The 15,846-nt window shown below is 49.4% G+C and overlaps 1 protein-coding gene and 18 non-coding genes across 19 annotated transcripts in view; 6 read left to right on the top strand and 13 right to left on the bottom strand.

The window, feature by feature from the left end:
* Positions 1–15,846, bottom strand: part of LOC126130822 (mucin-19-like) — a 162,498-nt gene that overhangs the window by 13,380 nt on the left and 133,272 nt on the right. Inside the window, exons 52-57 of the mRNA XM_049915167.1 lie at positions 13,490–13,609; positions 10,807–10,926; positions 8,124–8,243; positions 5,440–5,559; positions 2,769–2,876; positions 74–193 (exon numbers count right to left, since the gene is read on the bottom strand). Of these exons, the coding sequence (XP_049771124.1) occupies positions 74–193; positions 2,769–2,876; positions 5,440–5,559; positions 8,124–8,243; positions 10,807–10,926; positions 13,490–13,609 (708 nt within the window). The remainder of the gene's footprint in view (positions 1–73; positions 194–2,768; positions 2,877–5,439; positions 5,560–8,123; positions 8,244–10,806; positions 10,927–13,489; positions 13,610–15,846) is intronic.
* On the bottom strand, positions 565–636 carry Trnap-cgg (transfer RNA proline (anticodon CGG)). Its single transcript has one exon. It is a non-coding gene; the product is annotated as a tRNA-Pro (tRNA).
* On the top strand, positions 872–944 carry Trnav-uac (transfer RNA valine (anticodon UAC)). Its single transcript has one exon. It is a non-coding gene; the product is annotated as a tRNA-Val (tRNA).
* Trnap-ugg (transfer RNA proline (anticodon UGG)) lies at positions 1,549–1,620 on the bottom strand. Its single transcript has one exon. It is a non-coding gene; the product is annotated as a tRNA-Pro (tRNA).
* On the bottom strand, positions 3,248–3,319 carry Trnap-cgg (transfer RNA proline (anticodon CGG)). Its single transcript has one exon. It is a non-coding gene; the product is annotated as a tRNA-Pro (tRNA).
* On the top strand, positions 3,555–3,627 carry Trnav-uac (transfer RNA valine (anticodon UAC)). The gene has a single exon. It is a non-coding gene; the product is annotated as a tRNA-Val (tRNA).
* On the bottom strand, positions 4,232–4,303 carry Trnap-ugg (transfer RNA proline (anticodon UGG)). Its single transcript has one exon. It is a non-coding gene; the product is annotated as a tRNA-Pro (tRNA).
* Trnap-cgg (transfer RNA proline (anticodon CGG)) lies at positions 5,931–6,002 on the bottom strand. The gene has a single exon. It is a non-coding gene; the product is annotated as a tRNA-Pro (tRNA).
* On the top strand, positions 6,238–6,310 carry Trnav-uac (transfer RNA valine (anticodon UAC)). Its single transcript has one exon. It is a non-coding gene; the product is annotated as a tRNA-Val (tRNA).
* Trnap-ugg (transfer RNA proline (anticodon UGG)) lies at positions 6,915–6,986 on the bottom strand. The gene has a single exon. It is a non-coding gene; the product is annotated as a tRNA-Pro (tRNA).
* Positions 8,615–8,686, bottom strand: Trnap-cgg (transfer RNA proline (anticodon CGG)). Its single transcript has one exon. It is a non-coding gene; the product is annotated as a tRNA-Pro (tRNA).
* Positions 8,922–8,994, top strand: Trnav-uac (transfer RNA valine (anticodon UAC)). Its single transcript has one exon. It is a non-coding gene; the product is annotated as a tRNA-Val (tRNA).
* On the bottom strand, positions 9,599–9,670 carry Trnap-ugg (transfer RNA proline (anticodon UGG)). Its single transcript has one exon. It is a non-coding gene; the product is annotated as a tRNA-Pro (tRNA).
* On the bottom strand, positions 11,298–11,369 carry Trnap-cgg (transfer RNA proline (anticodon CGG)). The gene has a single exon. It is a non-coding gene; the product is annotated as a tRNA-Pro (tRNA).
* On the top strand, positions 11,605–11,677 carry Trnav-uac (transfer RNA valine (anticodon UAC)). Its single transcript has one exon. It is a non-coding gene; the product is annotated as a tRNA-Val (tRNA).
* Positions 12,282–12,353, bottom strand: Trnap-ugg (transfer RNA proline (anticodon UGG)). The gene has a single exon. It is a non-coding gene; the product is annotated as a tRNA-Pro (tRNA).
* On the bottom strand, positions 13,981–14,052 carry Trnap-cgg (transfer RNA proline (anticodon CGG)). Its single transcript has one exon. It is a non-coding gene; the product is annotated as a tRNA-Pro (tRNA).
* Trnav-uac (transfer RNA valine (anticodon UAC)) lies at positions 14,288–14,360 on the top strand. Its single transcript has one exon. It is a non-coding gene; the product is annotated as a tRNA-Val (tRNA).
* Positions 14,965–15,036, bottom strand: Trnap-ugg (transfer RNA proline (anticodon UGG)). Its single transcript has one exon. It is a non-coding gene; the product is annotated as a tRNA-Pro (tRNA).

Genomic DNA, 15,846 nt, shown 5'->3' on the forward strand with positions numbered 1-15,846 from the left:
GTCGACTGCAGTGTCATTTAGGGTAGTGAGTCAGACATGGGGAGGATATAAGGCGGGTGGAATATGCAGCGACAGGGGGCATTGCAGGGCGGGCGCCGACTTCTTGCGCTGCGGCGCGCCGGTGCCGGCGGCGGCCTGGCTGGGCTGCTGGTGCCTCCATGTAGAGCTGCCGCCGAGCCCAGGCACCGTGCCGCTAACGAAGCGATTGCCTTTGGTGACATCTTTTGCAATAACGACTGCGCGAATCGACGGTATCTCGTAAGGAAAGAAAGAGCAGCAGCTGCCGCCGAGCCCAGGCGCCGTGCCTAACACGCAGAAGGTCCCCGGTTCGATTGCGGGCGGAAACCCGTTTTCGTCGCACTCAGCAAGACACTTGCTACGATCTCTGCAGTGACCACTTAAATCAACTTCAAACGTTCCACCAGCAGGGTGCACATGGCTCAAATGAAACATGAAACTGTTTCAGAACTGGTTGTCGGATTTTAGCGCTGACTTGGAGGCCTGGAAATGCGCGAAACAGCCGCCGCCATGCGATTTGTTACCACACCGTTGTACAAAACGCAAGGGCTCGTCCGGGATTTGAACCCGGGACCTCCTGCACCCGAAGCAGGAATCATACCCCTAGACCAACGAGCCTGTCCGTTCCGAAAACGCACTGCATGTGAATGACGCCACCTTTGATGGTCTCACCCTGTAGGGCTGCAGCTCACCCAGCGTTCTCCCTGTCTGTCGCGGTTGGATTGTTTTCATCGACGTCTTTTACTATAGGAACTTCACGAATCGGAGGGAGCTCGTAGCCGATGCCCTTGCTAACACAGAAGAAAAACTGTTGCTATTACGAGTCTCCGGGTGGTACACGAAAAGAACCGTCGTTTCCGTGGTGTAGCGGTTATCACGTCTGCTTTACACGCAGAAGGTCCCCGGTTCGATCCCGGGCGGGAACACAACAATTTTAATCTATATTTCGGATTTCATTTCCGAGATGACCTCACGTCCGCGTATGCAGAGACAAGCAATGTCGTATGCTAGACGGATAGGGCGTCATTTTACTGTCAAATACTGTTGCTCTCTTATTGCACCGGTATTTGGTAACTGGGAACGCCCCTAGCTCCATTATGGCTGGCAAAATTTATAATCCGGTTCTTCAGGGCTACTTCAAGTGCGCTTGCTACTGGCTTTCCTGAGCTCACCCTACTCGCCTTGTCACAGCTCTGTCAAAGTGTGATGCTAACTAATAATGAGAAACTCTTGGCCACTCTCAATCTTACATGCCACCACCCCTTTGTTGTTGCCGTCGTTAGTAAGATGAGGGTAGACTGTCGCACAATTAAGCTTAATCTCCACTCACGGTGCACATATTCCGCAAAGACAACCTTGTTTTCCGTTGCATGCAAAATTACCGTCTGCGTTTCTACCGAATTCCACCTACGTACTTTACTGGTGCCGCATTCTTGTTATATCCACGTGCTATAACAGGCGTCTACTCTTCATTGAGGAGCTGCAACCGGGGCTGAGTTCCACCTACTCTTCAGCACGGTCAAAATGGCAGGGCTCGTCCGGGATTTGAACCCGGGACCTCCTGCACCCAAAGCAGGAATCATACCCCTAGACCAACGAGCCACCTGCCTGGAGCAGTCAAGTTAATCCCAGGTAGTGGACCTCACAGGGAACACAAACTTTTACGTGAATTCGCAAGATAAACGCTTTCTGCAGGCAGCACTCACCACTGATGAGAAGAATATTAAAGGCAACGAATAAAAAGCGAAATAACTTCATCGAACACTGCTTATGAACAGCCGGCAGTGCCTCAGTTTCGGTATGTGGTTTCTCAGGGTTAAGAGAAGGCGAATGCACTAAACAAAAGAACATCGGGAAACCAAGCACCAACTCATAACGAAAAGATTGCACAATATACTGCAAGTAAAATTTACAGAAGACGGATACTGAAGACGCCGCACACAAAAGAATTATTCTATGCAGTAACGATTATCTAGGAAGCGTAAATTGCATGTGCTGCTCCACCACACAACTTCTTTTGATACTGTTTTACTTATTCTAAATTTTCATTGCCTGATCGTCCCTAGAATACTGTGTGGTATCAACTGGTTTCCAACAGCGATAGTAGTAAGTAAATCGACTACAAAGTCTTTCAAAGTAGGTCAGACACCAAAAAAAAAAAAAAAAAAAAAAAAACGGAGCTGCGCGTAGCTCATGTCATTCTGCTTTCAAAGGTGAATCAGCGGCTGGGAGTAGTGGCGTACTCCTGTAATCCAAGCTACTGGGAGGCTGTTGTGTGGGAGAGATCTGGAAACAACTACAGATTCGGCCGTTCCATGAGCTCAGGAATGGCCGCGATGCCTTCATCGAGCTCTGCAGATCGACATATGACAGCGTGGAAATTTCGCCGAGCGGTGGCTAAGGGTTTAGAGAAGCCAAACGCACTAAACACAAGAAAGTCGGGAAACCGAAGCTCATAACGAAAAGATTGCGGAATGCAGTGCGGAAGCAAAACTTCGAGAAGACCAACTCTGAAGCCATCGGCGCGCTAGGAATTATTCCTCGCAAGAAGCGATCATGTAGGAAGAGCGAGCCGAGGGTGTCGCTCGACCACACAATAAATTTTTGCTTAATCCAAATTTGCAATACCGGTTCGACACTAGAATACTGCGATAGTAATAAGCACGTCGACTGCAGTGTCATTTAGGGTAGTGAGTCAGACATGGGGAGGATATAAGGCGGGTGGAATATGCAACGACAGGGGGCATTGCAGGGCGGGCGCCGACTTCTTGCGCTGCGGCGCGCCGGTGCCGGCGGCGGCCTGGCTGGGCTGCTGGTGCCTCCATGTAGAGCTGCCGCCGAGCCCAGGCACCGTGCCGCTAACGAAGCGATTGCCTTTGGTGACATCTTTTGCAATAACGACTGCGCGAATCGACGGTATCTCGTAAGGAAAGAAAGAGCAGCAGCTGCCGCCGAGCCCAGGCGCCGTGCCTAACACGCAGAAGGTCCCCGGTTCGATTGCGGGCGGAAACCCGTTTTCGTCGCACTCAGCAAGACACTTGCTACGATCTCTGCAGTGACCACTTAAATCAACTTCAAACGTTCCACCAGCAGGGTGCACATGGCTCAAATGAAACATGAAACTGTTTCAGAACTGGTTGTCGGATTTTAGCGCTGACTTGGAGGCCTGGAAATGCGCGAAACAGCCGCCGCCATGCGATTTGTTACCACACCGTTGTACAAAACGCAAGGGCTCGTCCGGGATTTGAACCCGGGACCTCCTGCACCCGAAGCAGGAATCATACCCCTAGACCAACGAGCCTGTCCGTTCCGAAAACGCACTGCATGTGAATGACGCCACCTTTGATGGTCTCACCCTGTAGGGCTGCAGCTCACCCAGCGTTCTCCCTGTCTGTCGCGGTTGGATTGTTTTCATCGACGTCTTTTACTATAGGAACTTCACGAATCGGAGGGAGCTCGTAGCCGATGCCCTTGCTAACACAGAAGAAAAACTGTTGCTATTACGAGTCTCCGGGTGGTACACGAAAAGAACCGTCGTTTCCGTGGTGTAGCGGTTATCACGTCTGCTTTACACGCAGAAGGTCCCCGGTTCGATCCCGGGCGGGAACACAACAATTTTAATCTATATTTCGGATTTCATTTCCGAGATGACCTCACGTCCGCGTATGCAGAGACAAGCAATGTCGTATGCTAGACGGATAGGGCGTCATTTTACTGTCAAATACTGTTGCTCTCTTATTGCACCGGTATTTGGTAACTGGGAACGCCCCTAGCTCCATTATGGCTGGCAAAATTTATAATCCGGTTCTTCAGGGCTACTTCAAGTGCGCTTGCTACTGGCTTTCCTGAGCTCACCCTACTCGCCTTGTCACAGCTCTGTCAAAGTGTGATGCTAACTAATAATGAGAAACTCTTGGCCACTCTCAATCTTACATGCCACCACCCCTTTGTTGTTGCCGTCGTTAGTAAGATGAGGGTAGACTGTCGCACAATTAAGCTTAATCTCCACTCACGGTGCACATATTCCGCAAAGACAACCTTGTTTTCCGTTGCATGCAAAATTACCGTCTGCGTTTCTACCGAATTCCACCTACGTACTTTACTGGTGCCGCATTCTTGTTATACCCACGTGCTATAACAGGCGTCTACTCTTCATTGAGGAGCTGCAACCGGGGCTGAGTTCCACCTACTCTTCAGCACGGTCAAAATGGCAGGGCTCGTTCGGGATTTGAACCCGGGACCTCCTGCACCCAAAGCAGGAATCATACCCCTAGACCAACGAGCCACCTGCCTGGAGCAGTCAAGTTAATCCCAGGTAGTGGACCTCACAGGGAACACAAACTTTTACGTGAATTCGCAAGATAAACGCTTTCTGCAGGCAGCACTCACCACTGATGAGAAGAATATTAAAGGCAACGAATAAAAAGCGAAATAACTTCATCGAACACTGCTTATGAACAGCCGGCAGTGCCTCAGTTTCGGTATGTGGTTTCTCAGGGTTAAGAGAAGGCGAATGCACTAAACAAAAGAACATCGGGAAACCAAGCACCAACTCATAACGAAAAGATTGCACAATATACTGCAAGTAAAATTTACAGAAGACGGATACTGAAGACGCCGCACACAAAAGAATTATTCTATGCAGTAACGATTATCTAGGAAGCGTAAATTGCATGTGCTGCTCCACCACACAACTTCTTTTGATACTGTTTTACTTATTCTAAATTTTCATTGCCTGATCGTCCCTAGAATACTGTGTGGTATCAACTGGTTTCCAACAGCGATAGTAGTAAGTAAATCGACTACAAAGTCTTTCAAAGTAGGTCAGACACCAAAAAAAAAAAAAAAAAAAAAAAAACGGAGCTGCGCGTAGCTCATGTCATTCTGCTTTCAAAGGTGAATCAGCGGCTGGGAGTAGTGGCGTACTCCTGTAATCCAAGCTACTGGGAGGCTGTTGTGTGGGAGAGATCTGGAAACAACTACAGATTCGGCCGTTCCATGAGCTCAGGAATGGCCGCGATGCCTTCATCGAGCTCTGCAGATCGACATATGACAGCGTGGAAATTTCGCCGAGCGGTGGCTAAGGGTTTAGAGAAGCCAAACGCACTAAACACAAGAAAGTCGGGAAACCGAAGCTCATAACGAAAAGATTGCGGAATGCAGTGCGGAAGCAAAACTTCGAGAAGACCAACTCTGAAGCCATCGGCGCGCTAGGAATTATTCCTCGCAAGAAGCGATCATGTAGGAAGAGCGAGCCGAGGGTGTCGCTCGACCACACAATAAATTTTTGCTTAATCCAAATTTGCAATACCGGTTCGACACTAGAATACTGCGATAGTAATAAGCACGTCGACTGCAGTGTCATTTAGGGTAGTGAGTCAGACATGGGGAGGATATAAGGCGGGTGGAATATGCAGCGACAGGGGGCATTGCAGGGCGGGCGCCGACTTCTTGCGCTGCGGCGCGCCGGTGCCGGCGGCGGCCTGGCTGGGCTGCTGGTGCCTCCATGTAGAGCTGCCGCCGAGCCCAGGCACCGTGCCGCTAACGAAGCGATTGCCTTTGGTGACATCTTTTGCAATAACGACTGCGCGAATCGACGGTATCTCGTAAGGAAAGAAAGAGCAGCAGCTGCCGCCGAGCCCAGGCGCCGTGCCTAACACGCAGAAGGTCCCCGGTTCGATTGCGGGCGGAAACCCGTTTTCGTCGCACTCAGCAAGACACTTGCTACGATCTCTGCAGTGACCACTTAAATCAACTTCAAACGTTCCACCAGCAGGGTGCACATGGCTCAAATGAAACATGAAACTGTTTCAGAACTGGTTGTCGGATTTTAGCGCTGACTTGGAGGCCTGGAAATGCGCGAAACAGCCGCCGCCATGCGATTTGTTACCACACCGTTGTACAAAACGCAAGGGCTCGTCCGGGATTTGAACCCGGGACCTCCTGCACCCGAAGCAGGAATCATACCCCTAGACCAACGAGCCTGTCCGTTCCGAAAACGCACTGCATGTGAATGACGCCACCTTTGATGGTCTCACCCTGTAGGGCTGCAGCTCACCCAGCGTTCTCCCTGTCTGTCGCGGTTGGATTGTTTTCATCGACGTCTTTTACTATAGGAACTTCACGAATCGGAGGGAGCTCGTAGCCGATGCCCTTGCTAACACAGAAGAAAAACTGTTGCTATTACGAGTCTCCGGGTGGTACACGAAAAGAACCGTCGTTTCCGTGGTGTAGCGGTTATCACGTCTGCTTTACACGCAGAAGGTCCCCGGTTCGATCCCGGGCGGGAACACAACAATTTTAATCTATATTTCGGATTTCATTTCCGAGATGACCTCACGTCCGCGTATGCAGAGACAAGCAATGTCGTATGCTAGACGGATAGGGCGTCATTTTACTGTCAAATACTGTTGCTCTCTTATTGCACCGGTATTTGGTAACTGGGAACGCCCCTAGCTCCATTATGGCTGGCAAAATTTATAATCCGGTTCTTCAGGGCTACTTCAAGTGCGCTTGCTACTGGCTTTCCTGAGCTCACCCTACTCGCCTTGTCACAGCTCTGTCAAAGTGTGATGCTAACTAATAATGAGAAACTCTTGGCCACTCTCAATCTTACATGCCACCACCCCTTTGTTGTTGCCGTCGTTAGTAAGATGAGGGTAGACTGTCGCACAATTAAGCTTAATCTCCACTCACGGTGCACATATTCCGCAAAGACAACCTTGTTTTCCGTTGCATGCAAAATTACCGTCTGCGTTTCTACCGAATTCCACCTACGTACTTTACTGGTGCCGCATTCTTGTTATATCCACGTGCTATAACAGGCGTCTACTCTTCATTGAGGAGCTGCAACCGGGGCTGAGTTCCACCTACTCTTCAGCACGGTCAAAATGGCAGGGCTCGTTCGGGATTTGAACCCGGGACCTCCTGCACCCAAAGCAGGAATCATACCCCTAGACCAACGAGCCACCTGCCTGGAGCAGTCAAGTTAATCCCAGGTAGTGGACCTCACAGGGAACACAAACTTTTACGTGAATTCGCAAGATAAACGCTTTCTGCAGGCAGCACTCACCACTGATGAGAAGAATATTAAAGGCAACGAATAAAAAGCGAAATAACTTCATCGAACACTGCTTATGAACAGCCGGCAGTGCCTCAGTTTCGGTATGTGGTTTCTCAGGGTTAAGAGAAGGCGAATGCACTAAACAAAAGAACATCGGGAAACCAAGCACCAACTCATAACGAAAAGATTGCACAATATACTGCAAGTAAAATTTACAGAAGACGGATACTGAAGACGCCGCACACAAAAGAATTATTCTATGCAGTAACGATTATCTAGGAAGCGTAAATTGCATGTGCTGCTCCACCACACAACTTCTTTTGATACTGTTTTACTTATTCTAAATTTTCATTGCCTGATCGTCCCTAGAATACTGTGTGGTATCAACTGGTTTCCAACAGCGATAGTAGTAAGTAAATCGACTACAAAGTCTTTCAAAGTAGGTCAGACACCAAAAAAAAAAAAAAAAAAAAAAAAAACGGAGCTGCGCGTAGCTCATGTCATTCTGCTTTCAAAGGTGAATCAGCTGCTGGGAGTAGTGGCGTACTCCTGTAATCCAAGCTACTGGGAGGCTGTTGTGTGGGAGAGATCTGGAAACAACTACAGATTCGGCCGTTCCATGAGCTCAGGAATGGCCGCGATGCCTTCATCGAGCTCTGCAGATCGACATATGACAGCGTGGAAATTTCGCCGAGCGGTGGCTAAGGGTTTAGAGAAGCCAAACGCACTAAACACAAGAAAGTCGGGAAACCGAAGCTCATAACGAAAAGATTGCGGAATGCAGTGCGGAAGCAAAACTTCGAGAAGACCAACTCTGAAGCCATCGGCGCGCTAGGAATTATTCCTCGCAAGAAGCGATCATGTAGGAAGAGCGAGCCGAGGGTGTCGCTCGACCACACAATAAATTTTTGCTTAATCCAAATTTGCAATACCGGTTCGACACTAGAATACTGCGATAGTAATAAGCACGTCGACTGCAGTGTCATTTAGGGTAGTGAGTCAGACATGGGGAGGATATAAGGCGGGTGGAATATGCAGCGACAGGGGGCATTGCAGGGCGGGCGCCGACTTCTTGCGCTGCGGCGCGCCGGTGCCGGCGGCGGCCTGGCTGGGCTGCTGGTGCCTCCATGTAGAGCTGCCGCCGAGCCCAGGCACCGTGCCGCTAACGAAGCGATTGCCTTTGGTGACATCTTTTGCAATAACGACTGCGCGAATCGACGGTATCTCGTAAGGAAAGAAAGAGCAGCAGCTGCCGCCGAGCCCAGGCGCCGTGCCTAACACGCAGAAGGTCCCCGGTTCGATTGCGGGCGGAAACCCGTTTTCGTCGCACTCAGCAAGACACTTGCTACGATCTCTGCAGTGACCACTTAAATCAACTTCAAACGTTCCACCAGCAGGGTGCACATGGCTCAAATGAAACATGAAACTGTTTCAGAACTGGTTGTCGGATTTTAGCGCTGACTTGGAGGCCTGGAAATGCGCGAAACAGCCGCCGCCATGCGATTTGTTACCACACCGTTGTACAAAACGCAAGGGCTCGTCCGGGATTTGAACCCGGGACCTCCTGCACCCGAAGCAGGAATCATACCCCTAGACCAACGAGCCTGTCCGTTCCGAAAACGCACTGCATGTGAATGACGCCACCTTTGATGGTCTCACCCTGTAGGGCTGCAGCTCACCCAGCGTTCTCCCTGTCTGTCGCGGTTGGATTGTTTTCATCGACGTCTTTTACTATAGGAACTTCACGAATCGGAGGGAGCTCGTAGCCGATGCCCTTGCTAACACAGAAGAAAAACTGTTGCTATTACGAGTCTCCGGGTGGTACACGAAAAGAACCGTCGTTTCCGTGGTGTAGCGGTTATCACGTCTGCTTTACACGCAGAAGGTCCCCGGTTCGATCCCGGGCGGGAACACAACAATTTTAATCTATATTTCGGATTTCATTTCCGAGATGACCTCACGTCCGCGTATGCAGAGACAAGCAATGTCGTATGCTAGACGGATAGGGCGTCATTTTACTGTCAAATACTGTTGCTCTCTTATTGCACCGGTATTTGGTAACTGGGAACGCCCCTAGCTCCATTATGGCTGGCAAAATTTATAATCCGGTTCTTCAGGGCTACTTCAAGTGCGCTTGCTACTGGCTTTCCTGAGCTCACCCTACTCGCCTTGTCACAGCTCTGTCAAAGTGTGATGCTAACTAATAATGAGAAACTCTTGGCCACTCTCAATCTTACATGCCACCACCCCTTTGTTGTTGCCGTCGTTAGTAAGATGAGGGTAGACTGTCGCACAATTAAGCTTAATCTCCACTCACGGTGCACATATTCCGCAAAGACAACCTTGTTTTCCGTTGCATGCAAAATTACCGTCTGCGTTTCTACCGAATTCCACCTACGTACTTTACTGGTGCCGCATTCTTGTTATATCCACGTGCTATAACAGGCGTCTACTCTTCATTGAGGAGCTGCAACCGGGGCTGAGTTCCACCTACTCTTCAGCACGGTCAAAATGGCAGGGCTCGTTCGGGATTTGAACCCGGGACCTCCTGCACCCAAAGCAGGAATCATACCCCTAGACCAACGAGCCACCTGCCTGGAGCAGTCAAGTTAATCCCAGGTAGTGGACCTCACAGGGAACACAAACTTTTACGTGAATTCGCAAGATAAACGCTTTCTGCAGGCAGCACTCACCACTGATGAGAAGAATATTAAAGGCAACGAATAAAAAGCGAAATAACTTCATCGAACACTGCTTATGAACAGCCGGCAGTGCCTCAGTTTCGGTATGTGGTTTCTCAGGGTTAAGAGAAGGCGAATGCACTAAACAAAAGAACATCGGGAAACCAAGCACCAACTCATAACGAAAAGATTGCACAATATACTGCAAGTAAAATTTACAGAAGACGGATACTGAAGACGCCGCACACAAAAGAATTATTCTATGCAGTAACGATTATCTAGGAAGCGTAAATTGCATGTGCTGCTCCACCACACAACTTCTTTTGATACTGTTTTACTTATTCTAAATTTTCATTGCCTGATCGTCCCTAGAATACTGTGTGGTATCAACTGGTTTCCAACAGCGATAGTAGTAAGTAAATCGACTACAAAGTCTTTCAAAGTAGGTCAGACACCAAAAAAAAAAAAAAAAAAAAAAAAACGGAGCTGCGCGTAGCTCATGTCATTCTGCTTTCAAAGGTGAATCAGCGGCTGGGAGTAGTGGCGTACTCCTGTAATCCAAGCTACTGGGAGGCTGTTGTGTGGGAGAGATCTGGAAACAACTACAGATTCGGCCGTTCCATGAGCTCAGGAATGGCCGCGATGCCTTCATCGAGCTCTGCAGATCGACATATGACAGCGTGGAAATTTCGCCGAGCGGTGGCTAAGGGTTTAGAGAAGCCAAACGCACTAAACACAAGAAAGTCGGGAAACCGAAGCTCATAACGAAAAGATTGCGGAATGCAGTGCGGAAGCAAAACTTCGAGAAGACCAACTCTGAAGCCATCGGCGCGCTAGGAATTATTCCTCGCAAGAAGCGATCATGTAGGAAGAGCGAGCCGAGGGTGTCGCTCGACCACACAATAAATTTTTGCTTAATCCAAATTTGCAATACCGGTTCGACACTAGAATACTGCGATAGTAATAAGCACGTCGACTGCAGTGTCATTTAGGGTAGTGAGTCAGACATGGGGAGGATATAAGGCGGGTGGAATATGCAGCGACAGGGGGCATTGCAGGGCGGGCGCCGACTTCTTGCGCTGCGGCGCGCCGGTGCCGGCGGCGGCCTGGCTGGGCTGCTGGTGCCTCCATGTAGAGCTGCCGCCGAGCCCAGGCACCGTGCCGCTAACGAAGCGATTGCCTTTGGTGACATCTTTTGCAATAACGACTGCGCGAATCGACGGTATCTCGTAAGGAAAGAAAGAGCAGCAGCTGCCGCCGAGCCCAGGCGCCGTGCCTAACACGCAGAAGGTCCCCGGTTCGATTGCGGGCGGAAACCCGTTTTCGTCGCACTCAGCAAGACACTTGCTACGATCTCTGCAGTGACCACTTAAATCAACTTCAAACGTTCCACCAGCAGGGTGCACATGGCTCAAATGAAACATGAAACTGTTTCAGAACTGGTTGTCGGATTTTAGCGCTGACTTGGAGGCCTGGAAATGCGCGAAACAGCCGCCGCCATGCGATTTGTTACCACACCGTTGTACAAAACGCAAGGGCTCGTCCGGGATTTGAACCCGGGACCTCCTGCACCCGAAGCAGGAATCATACCCCTAGACCAACGAGCCTGTCCGTTCCGAAAACGCACTGCATGTGAATGACGCCACCTTTGATGGTCTCACCCTGTAGGGCTGCAGCTCACCCAGCGTTCTCCCTGTCTGTCGCGGTTGGATTGTTTTCATCGACGTCTTTTACTATAGGAACTTCACGAATCGGAGGGAGCTCGTAGCCGATGCCCTTGCTAACACAGAAGAAAAACTGTTGCTATTACGAGTCTCCGGGTGGTACACGAAAAGAACCGTCGTTTCCGTGGTGTAGCGGTTATCACGTCTGCTTTACACGCAGAAGGTCCCCGGTTCGATCCCGGGCGGGAACACAACAATTTTAATCTATATTTCGGATTTCATTTCCGAGATGACCTCACGTCCGCGTATGCAGAGACAAGCAATGTCGTATGCTAGACGGATAGGGCGTCATTTTACTGTCAAATACTGTTGCTCTCTTATTGCACCGGTATTTGGTAACTGGGAACGCCCCTAGCTCCATTATGGCTGGCAAAATTTATAATCCGGTTCTTCAGGGCTACTTCAAGTGCGCTTGCTACTGGCTTTCCTGAGCTCACCCTACTCGCCTTGTCACAGCTCTGTCAAAGTGTGATGCTAACTAATAATGAGAAACTCTTGGCCACTCTCAATCTTACATGCCACCACCCCTTTGTTGTTGCCGTCGTTAGTAAGATGAGGGTAGACTGTCGCACAATTAAGCTTAATCTCCACTCACGGTGCACATATTCCGCAAAGACAACCTTGTTTTCCGTTGCATGCAAAATTACCGTCTGCGTTTCTACCGAATTCCACCTACGTACTTTACTGGTGCCGCATTCTTGTTATATCCACGTGCTATAACAGGCGTCTACTCTTCATTGAGGAGCTGCAACCGGGGCTGAGTTCCACCTACTCTTCAGCACGGTCAAAATGGCAGGGCTCGTTCGGGATTTGAACCCGGGACCTCCTGCACCCAAAGCAGGAATCATACCCCTAGACCAACGAGCCACCTGCCTGGAGCAGTCAAGTTAATCCCAGGTAGTGGACCTCACAGGGAACACAAACTTTTACGTGAATTCGCAAGATAAACGCTTTCTGCAGGCAGCACTCACCACTGATGAGAAGAATATTAAAGGCAACGAATAAAAAGCGAAATAACTTCATCGAACACTGCTTATGAACAGCCGGCAGTGCCTCAGTTTCGGTATGTGGTTTCTCAGGGTTAAGAGAAGGCGAATGCACTAAACAAAAGAACATCGGGAAACCAAGCACCAACTCATAACGAAAAGATTGCACAATATACTGCAAGTAAAATTTACAGAAGACGGATACTGAAGACGCCGCACACAAAAGAATTATTCTATGCAGTAACGATTATCTAGGAAGCGTAAATTGCATGTGCTGCTCCACCACACAACTTCTTTTGATACTGTTTTACTTATTCTAAATTTTCATTGCCTGATCGTCCCTAGAATACTGTGTGGTATCAACTGGTTTCCAACAGCGATAGTAGTAAGTAAATCGACTACAAAGTCTTTCAAAGTAGGTCAGACACCAAAAAAAAAAAAAAAAAAAAAAAAACGGAGCTGCGCGTAGCTCATGTCATTCTGCTTTCAAAGGTGAATCAGCGGCTGGGAGTAGTGGCGTACTCCTGTAATCCAAGCTACTGGGAGGCTGTTGTGTGGGAGAGATCTGGAAACAACTACAGATTCGGCCGTTCCATGAGCTCAGGAATGGCCGCGATGCCTTCATCGAGCTCTGCAGATCGACATATGACAGCGTGGAAATTTCGCCGAGCGGTGGCTAAGGGTTTAGAGAAGCCAAACGCACTAAACACAAGAAAGTCGGGAAACCGAAGCTCATAACGAAAAGATTGCGGAATGCAGTGCGGAAGCAAAACTTCGAGAAGACCAACTCTGAAGCCATCGGCGCGCTAGGAATTATTCCTCGCAAGAAGCGATCATGTAGGAAGAGCGAGCCGAGGGTGTCGCTCGACCACACAATAAATTTTTGCTTAATCCAAATTTGCAATACCGGTTCGACACTAGAATACTGCGATAGTAATAAGCACGTCGACTGCAGTGTCATTTAGGGTAGTGAGTCAGACATGGGGAGGATATAAGGCGGGTGGAATATGCAGCGACAGGGGGCATTGCAGGGCGGGCGCCGACTTCTTGCGCTGCGGCGCGCCGGTGCCGGCGGCGGCCTGGCTGGGCTGCTGGTGCCTCCATGTAGAGCTGCCGCCGAGCCCAGGCACCGTGCCGCTAACGAAGCGATTGCCTTTGGTGACATCTTTTGCAATAACGACTGCGCGAATCGACGGTATCTCGTAAGGAAAGAAAGAGCAGCAGCTGCCGCCGAGCCCAGGCGCCGTGCCTAACACGCAGAAGGTCCCCGGTTCGATTGCGGGCGGAAACCCGTTTTCGTCGCACTCAGCAAGACACTTGCTACGATCTCTGCAGTGACCACTTAAATCAACTTCAAACGTTCCACCAGCAGGGTGCACATGGCTCAAATGAAACATGAAACTGTTTCAGAACTGGTTGTCGGATTTTAGCGCTGACTTGGAGGCCTGGAAATGCGCGAAACAGCCGCCGCCATGCGATTTGTTACCACACCGTTGTACAAAACGCAAGGGCTCGTCCGGGATTTGAACCCGGGACCTCCTGCACCCGAAGCAGGAATCATACCCCTAGACCAACGAGCCTGTCCGTTCCGAAAACGCACTGCATGTGAATGACGCCACCTTTGATGGTCTCACCCTGTAGGGCTGCAGCTCACCCAGCGTTCTCCCTGTCTGTCGCGGTTGGATTGTTTTCATCGACGTCTTTTACTATAGGAACTTCACGAATCGGAGGGAGCTCGTAGCCGATGCCCTTGCTAACACAGAAGAAAAACTGTTGCTATTACGAGTCTCCGGGTGGTACACGAAAAGAACCGTCGTTTCCGTGGTGTAGCGGTTATCACGTCTGCTTTACACGCAGAAGGTCCCCGGTTCGATACCGGGCGGGAACACAACAATTTTAATCTATATTTCGGATTTCATTTCCGAGATGACCTCACGTCCGCGTATGCAGAGACAAGCAATGTCGTATGCTAGACGGATAGGGCGTCATTTTACTGTCAAATACTGTTGCTCTCTTATTGCACCGGTATTTGGTAACTGGGAACGCCCCTAGCTCCATTATGGCTGGCAAAATTTATAATCCGGTTCTTCAGGGCTACTTCAAGTGCGCTTGCTACTGGCTTTCCTGAGCTCACCCTACTCGCCTTGTCACAGCTCTGTCAAAGTGTGATGCTAACTAATAATGAGAAACTCTTGGCCACTCTCAATCTTACATGCCACCACCCCTTTGTTGTTGCCGTCGTTAGTAAGATGAGGGTAGACTGTCGCACAATTAAGCTTAATCTCCACTCACGGTGCACATATTCCGCAAAGACAACCTTGTTTTCCGTTGCATGCAAAATTACCGTCTGCGTTTCTACCGAATTCCACCTACGTACTTTACTGGTGCCGCATTCTTGTTATATCCACGTGCTATAACAGGCGTCTACTCTTCATTGAGGAGCTGCAACCGGGGCTGAGTTCCACCTACTCTTCAGCACGGTCAAAATGGCAGGGCTCGTCCGGGATTTGAACCCGGGACCTCCTGCACCCAAAGCAGGAATCATACCCCTAGACCAACGAGCCACCTGCCTGGAGCAGTCAAGTTAATCCCAGGTAGTGGACCTCACAGGGAACACAAACTTTTACGTGAATTCGCAAGATAAACGCTTTCTGCAGGCAGCACTCACCACTGATGAGAAGAATATTAAAGGCAACGAATAAAAAGCGAAATAACTTCATCGAACACTGCTTATGAACAGCCGGCAGTGCCTCAGTTTCGGTATGTGGTTTCTCAGGGTTAAGAGAAGGCGAATGCACTAAACAAAAGAACATCGGGAAACCAAGCACCAACTCATAACGAAAAGATTGCACGATATACTGCAAGTAAAATTTACAGAAGACGGATACTGAAGACGCCGCACACAAAAGAATTATTCTATGCAGTAACGATTATCTAGGAAGCGTAAATTGCATGTGCTGCTCCACCACACAACTTCTTTTGATACTGTTTTACTTATTCTAAATTTTCATTGCCTGATCGTCCCTAGAATACTGTGTGGTATCAACTGGTTTCCAACAGCGATAGTAGTAAGTAAATCGACTACAAAGTCTTTCAAAGTAGGTCAGACACCAAAAAAAAAAAAAAAAAAAAAAAACGGAGCTGCGCGTAGCTCATGTCATTCTGCTTTCAAAGGTGAATCAGCGGCTGGGAGTAGTGGCGTACTCCTGTAATCCAAGCTACTGGGAGGCTGTTGTGTGGGAGAGATCTGGAAACAACTACAGATTCGGCCGTTCCATGAGCTCAGGAATGGCCGCGATGCCTTCATCGAGCTCTGCAGATCGACATATGACAGCGTGGAAATTTCGCCGAGCGGTGGCTAAGGGTTTAGAGAA

The sequence above is a fragment of the Schistocerca cancellata genome, unplaced genomic scaffold, assembly GCF_023864275.1.
Source record: "Schistocerca cancellata isolate TAMUIC-IGC-003103 unplaced genomic scaffold, iqSchCanc2.1 HiC_scaffold_562, whole genome shotgun sequence".
In the NCBI taxonomy this organism is placed as follows: Eukaryota; Metazoa; Arthropoda; class Insecta; order Orthoptera; family Acrididae; genus Schistocerca; species Schistocerca cancellata.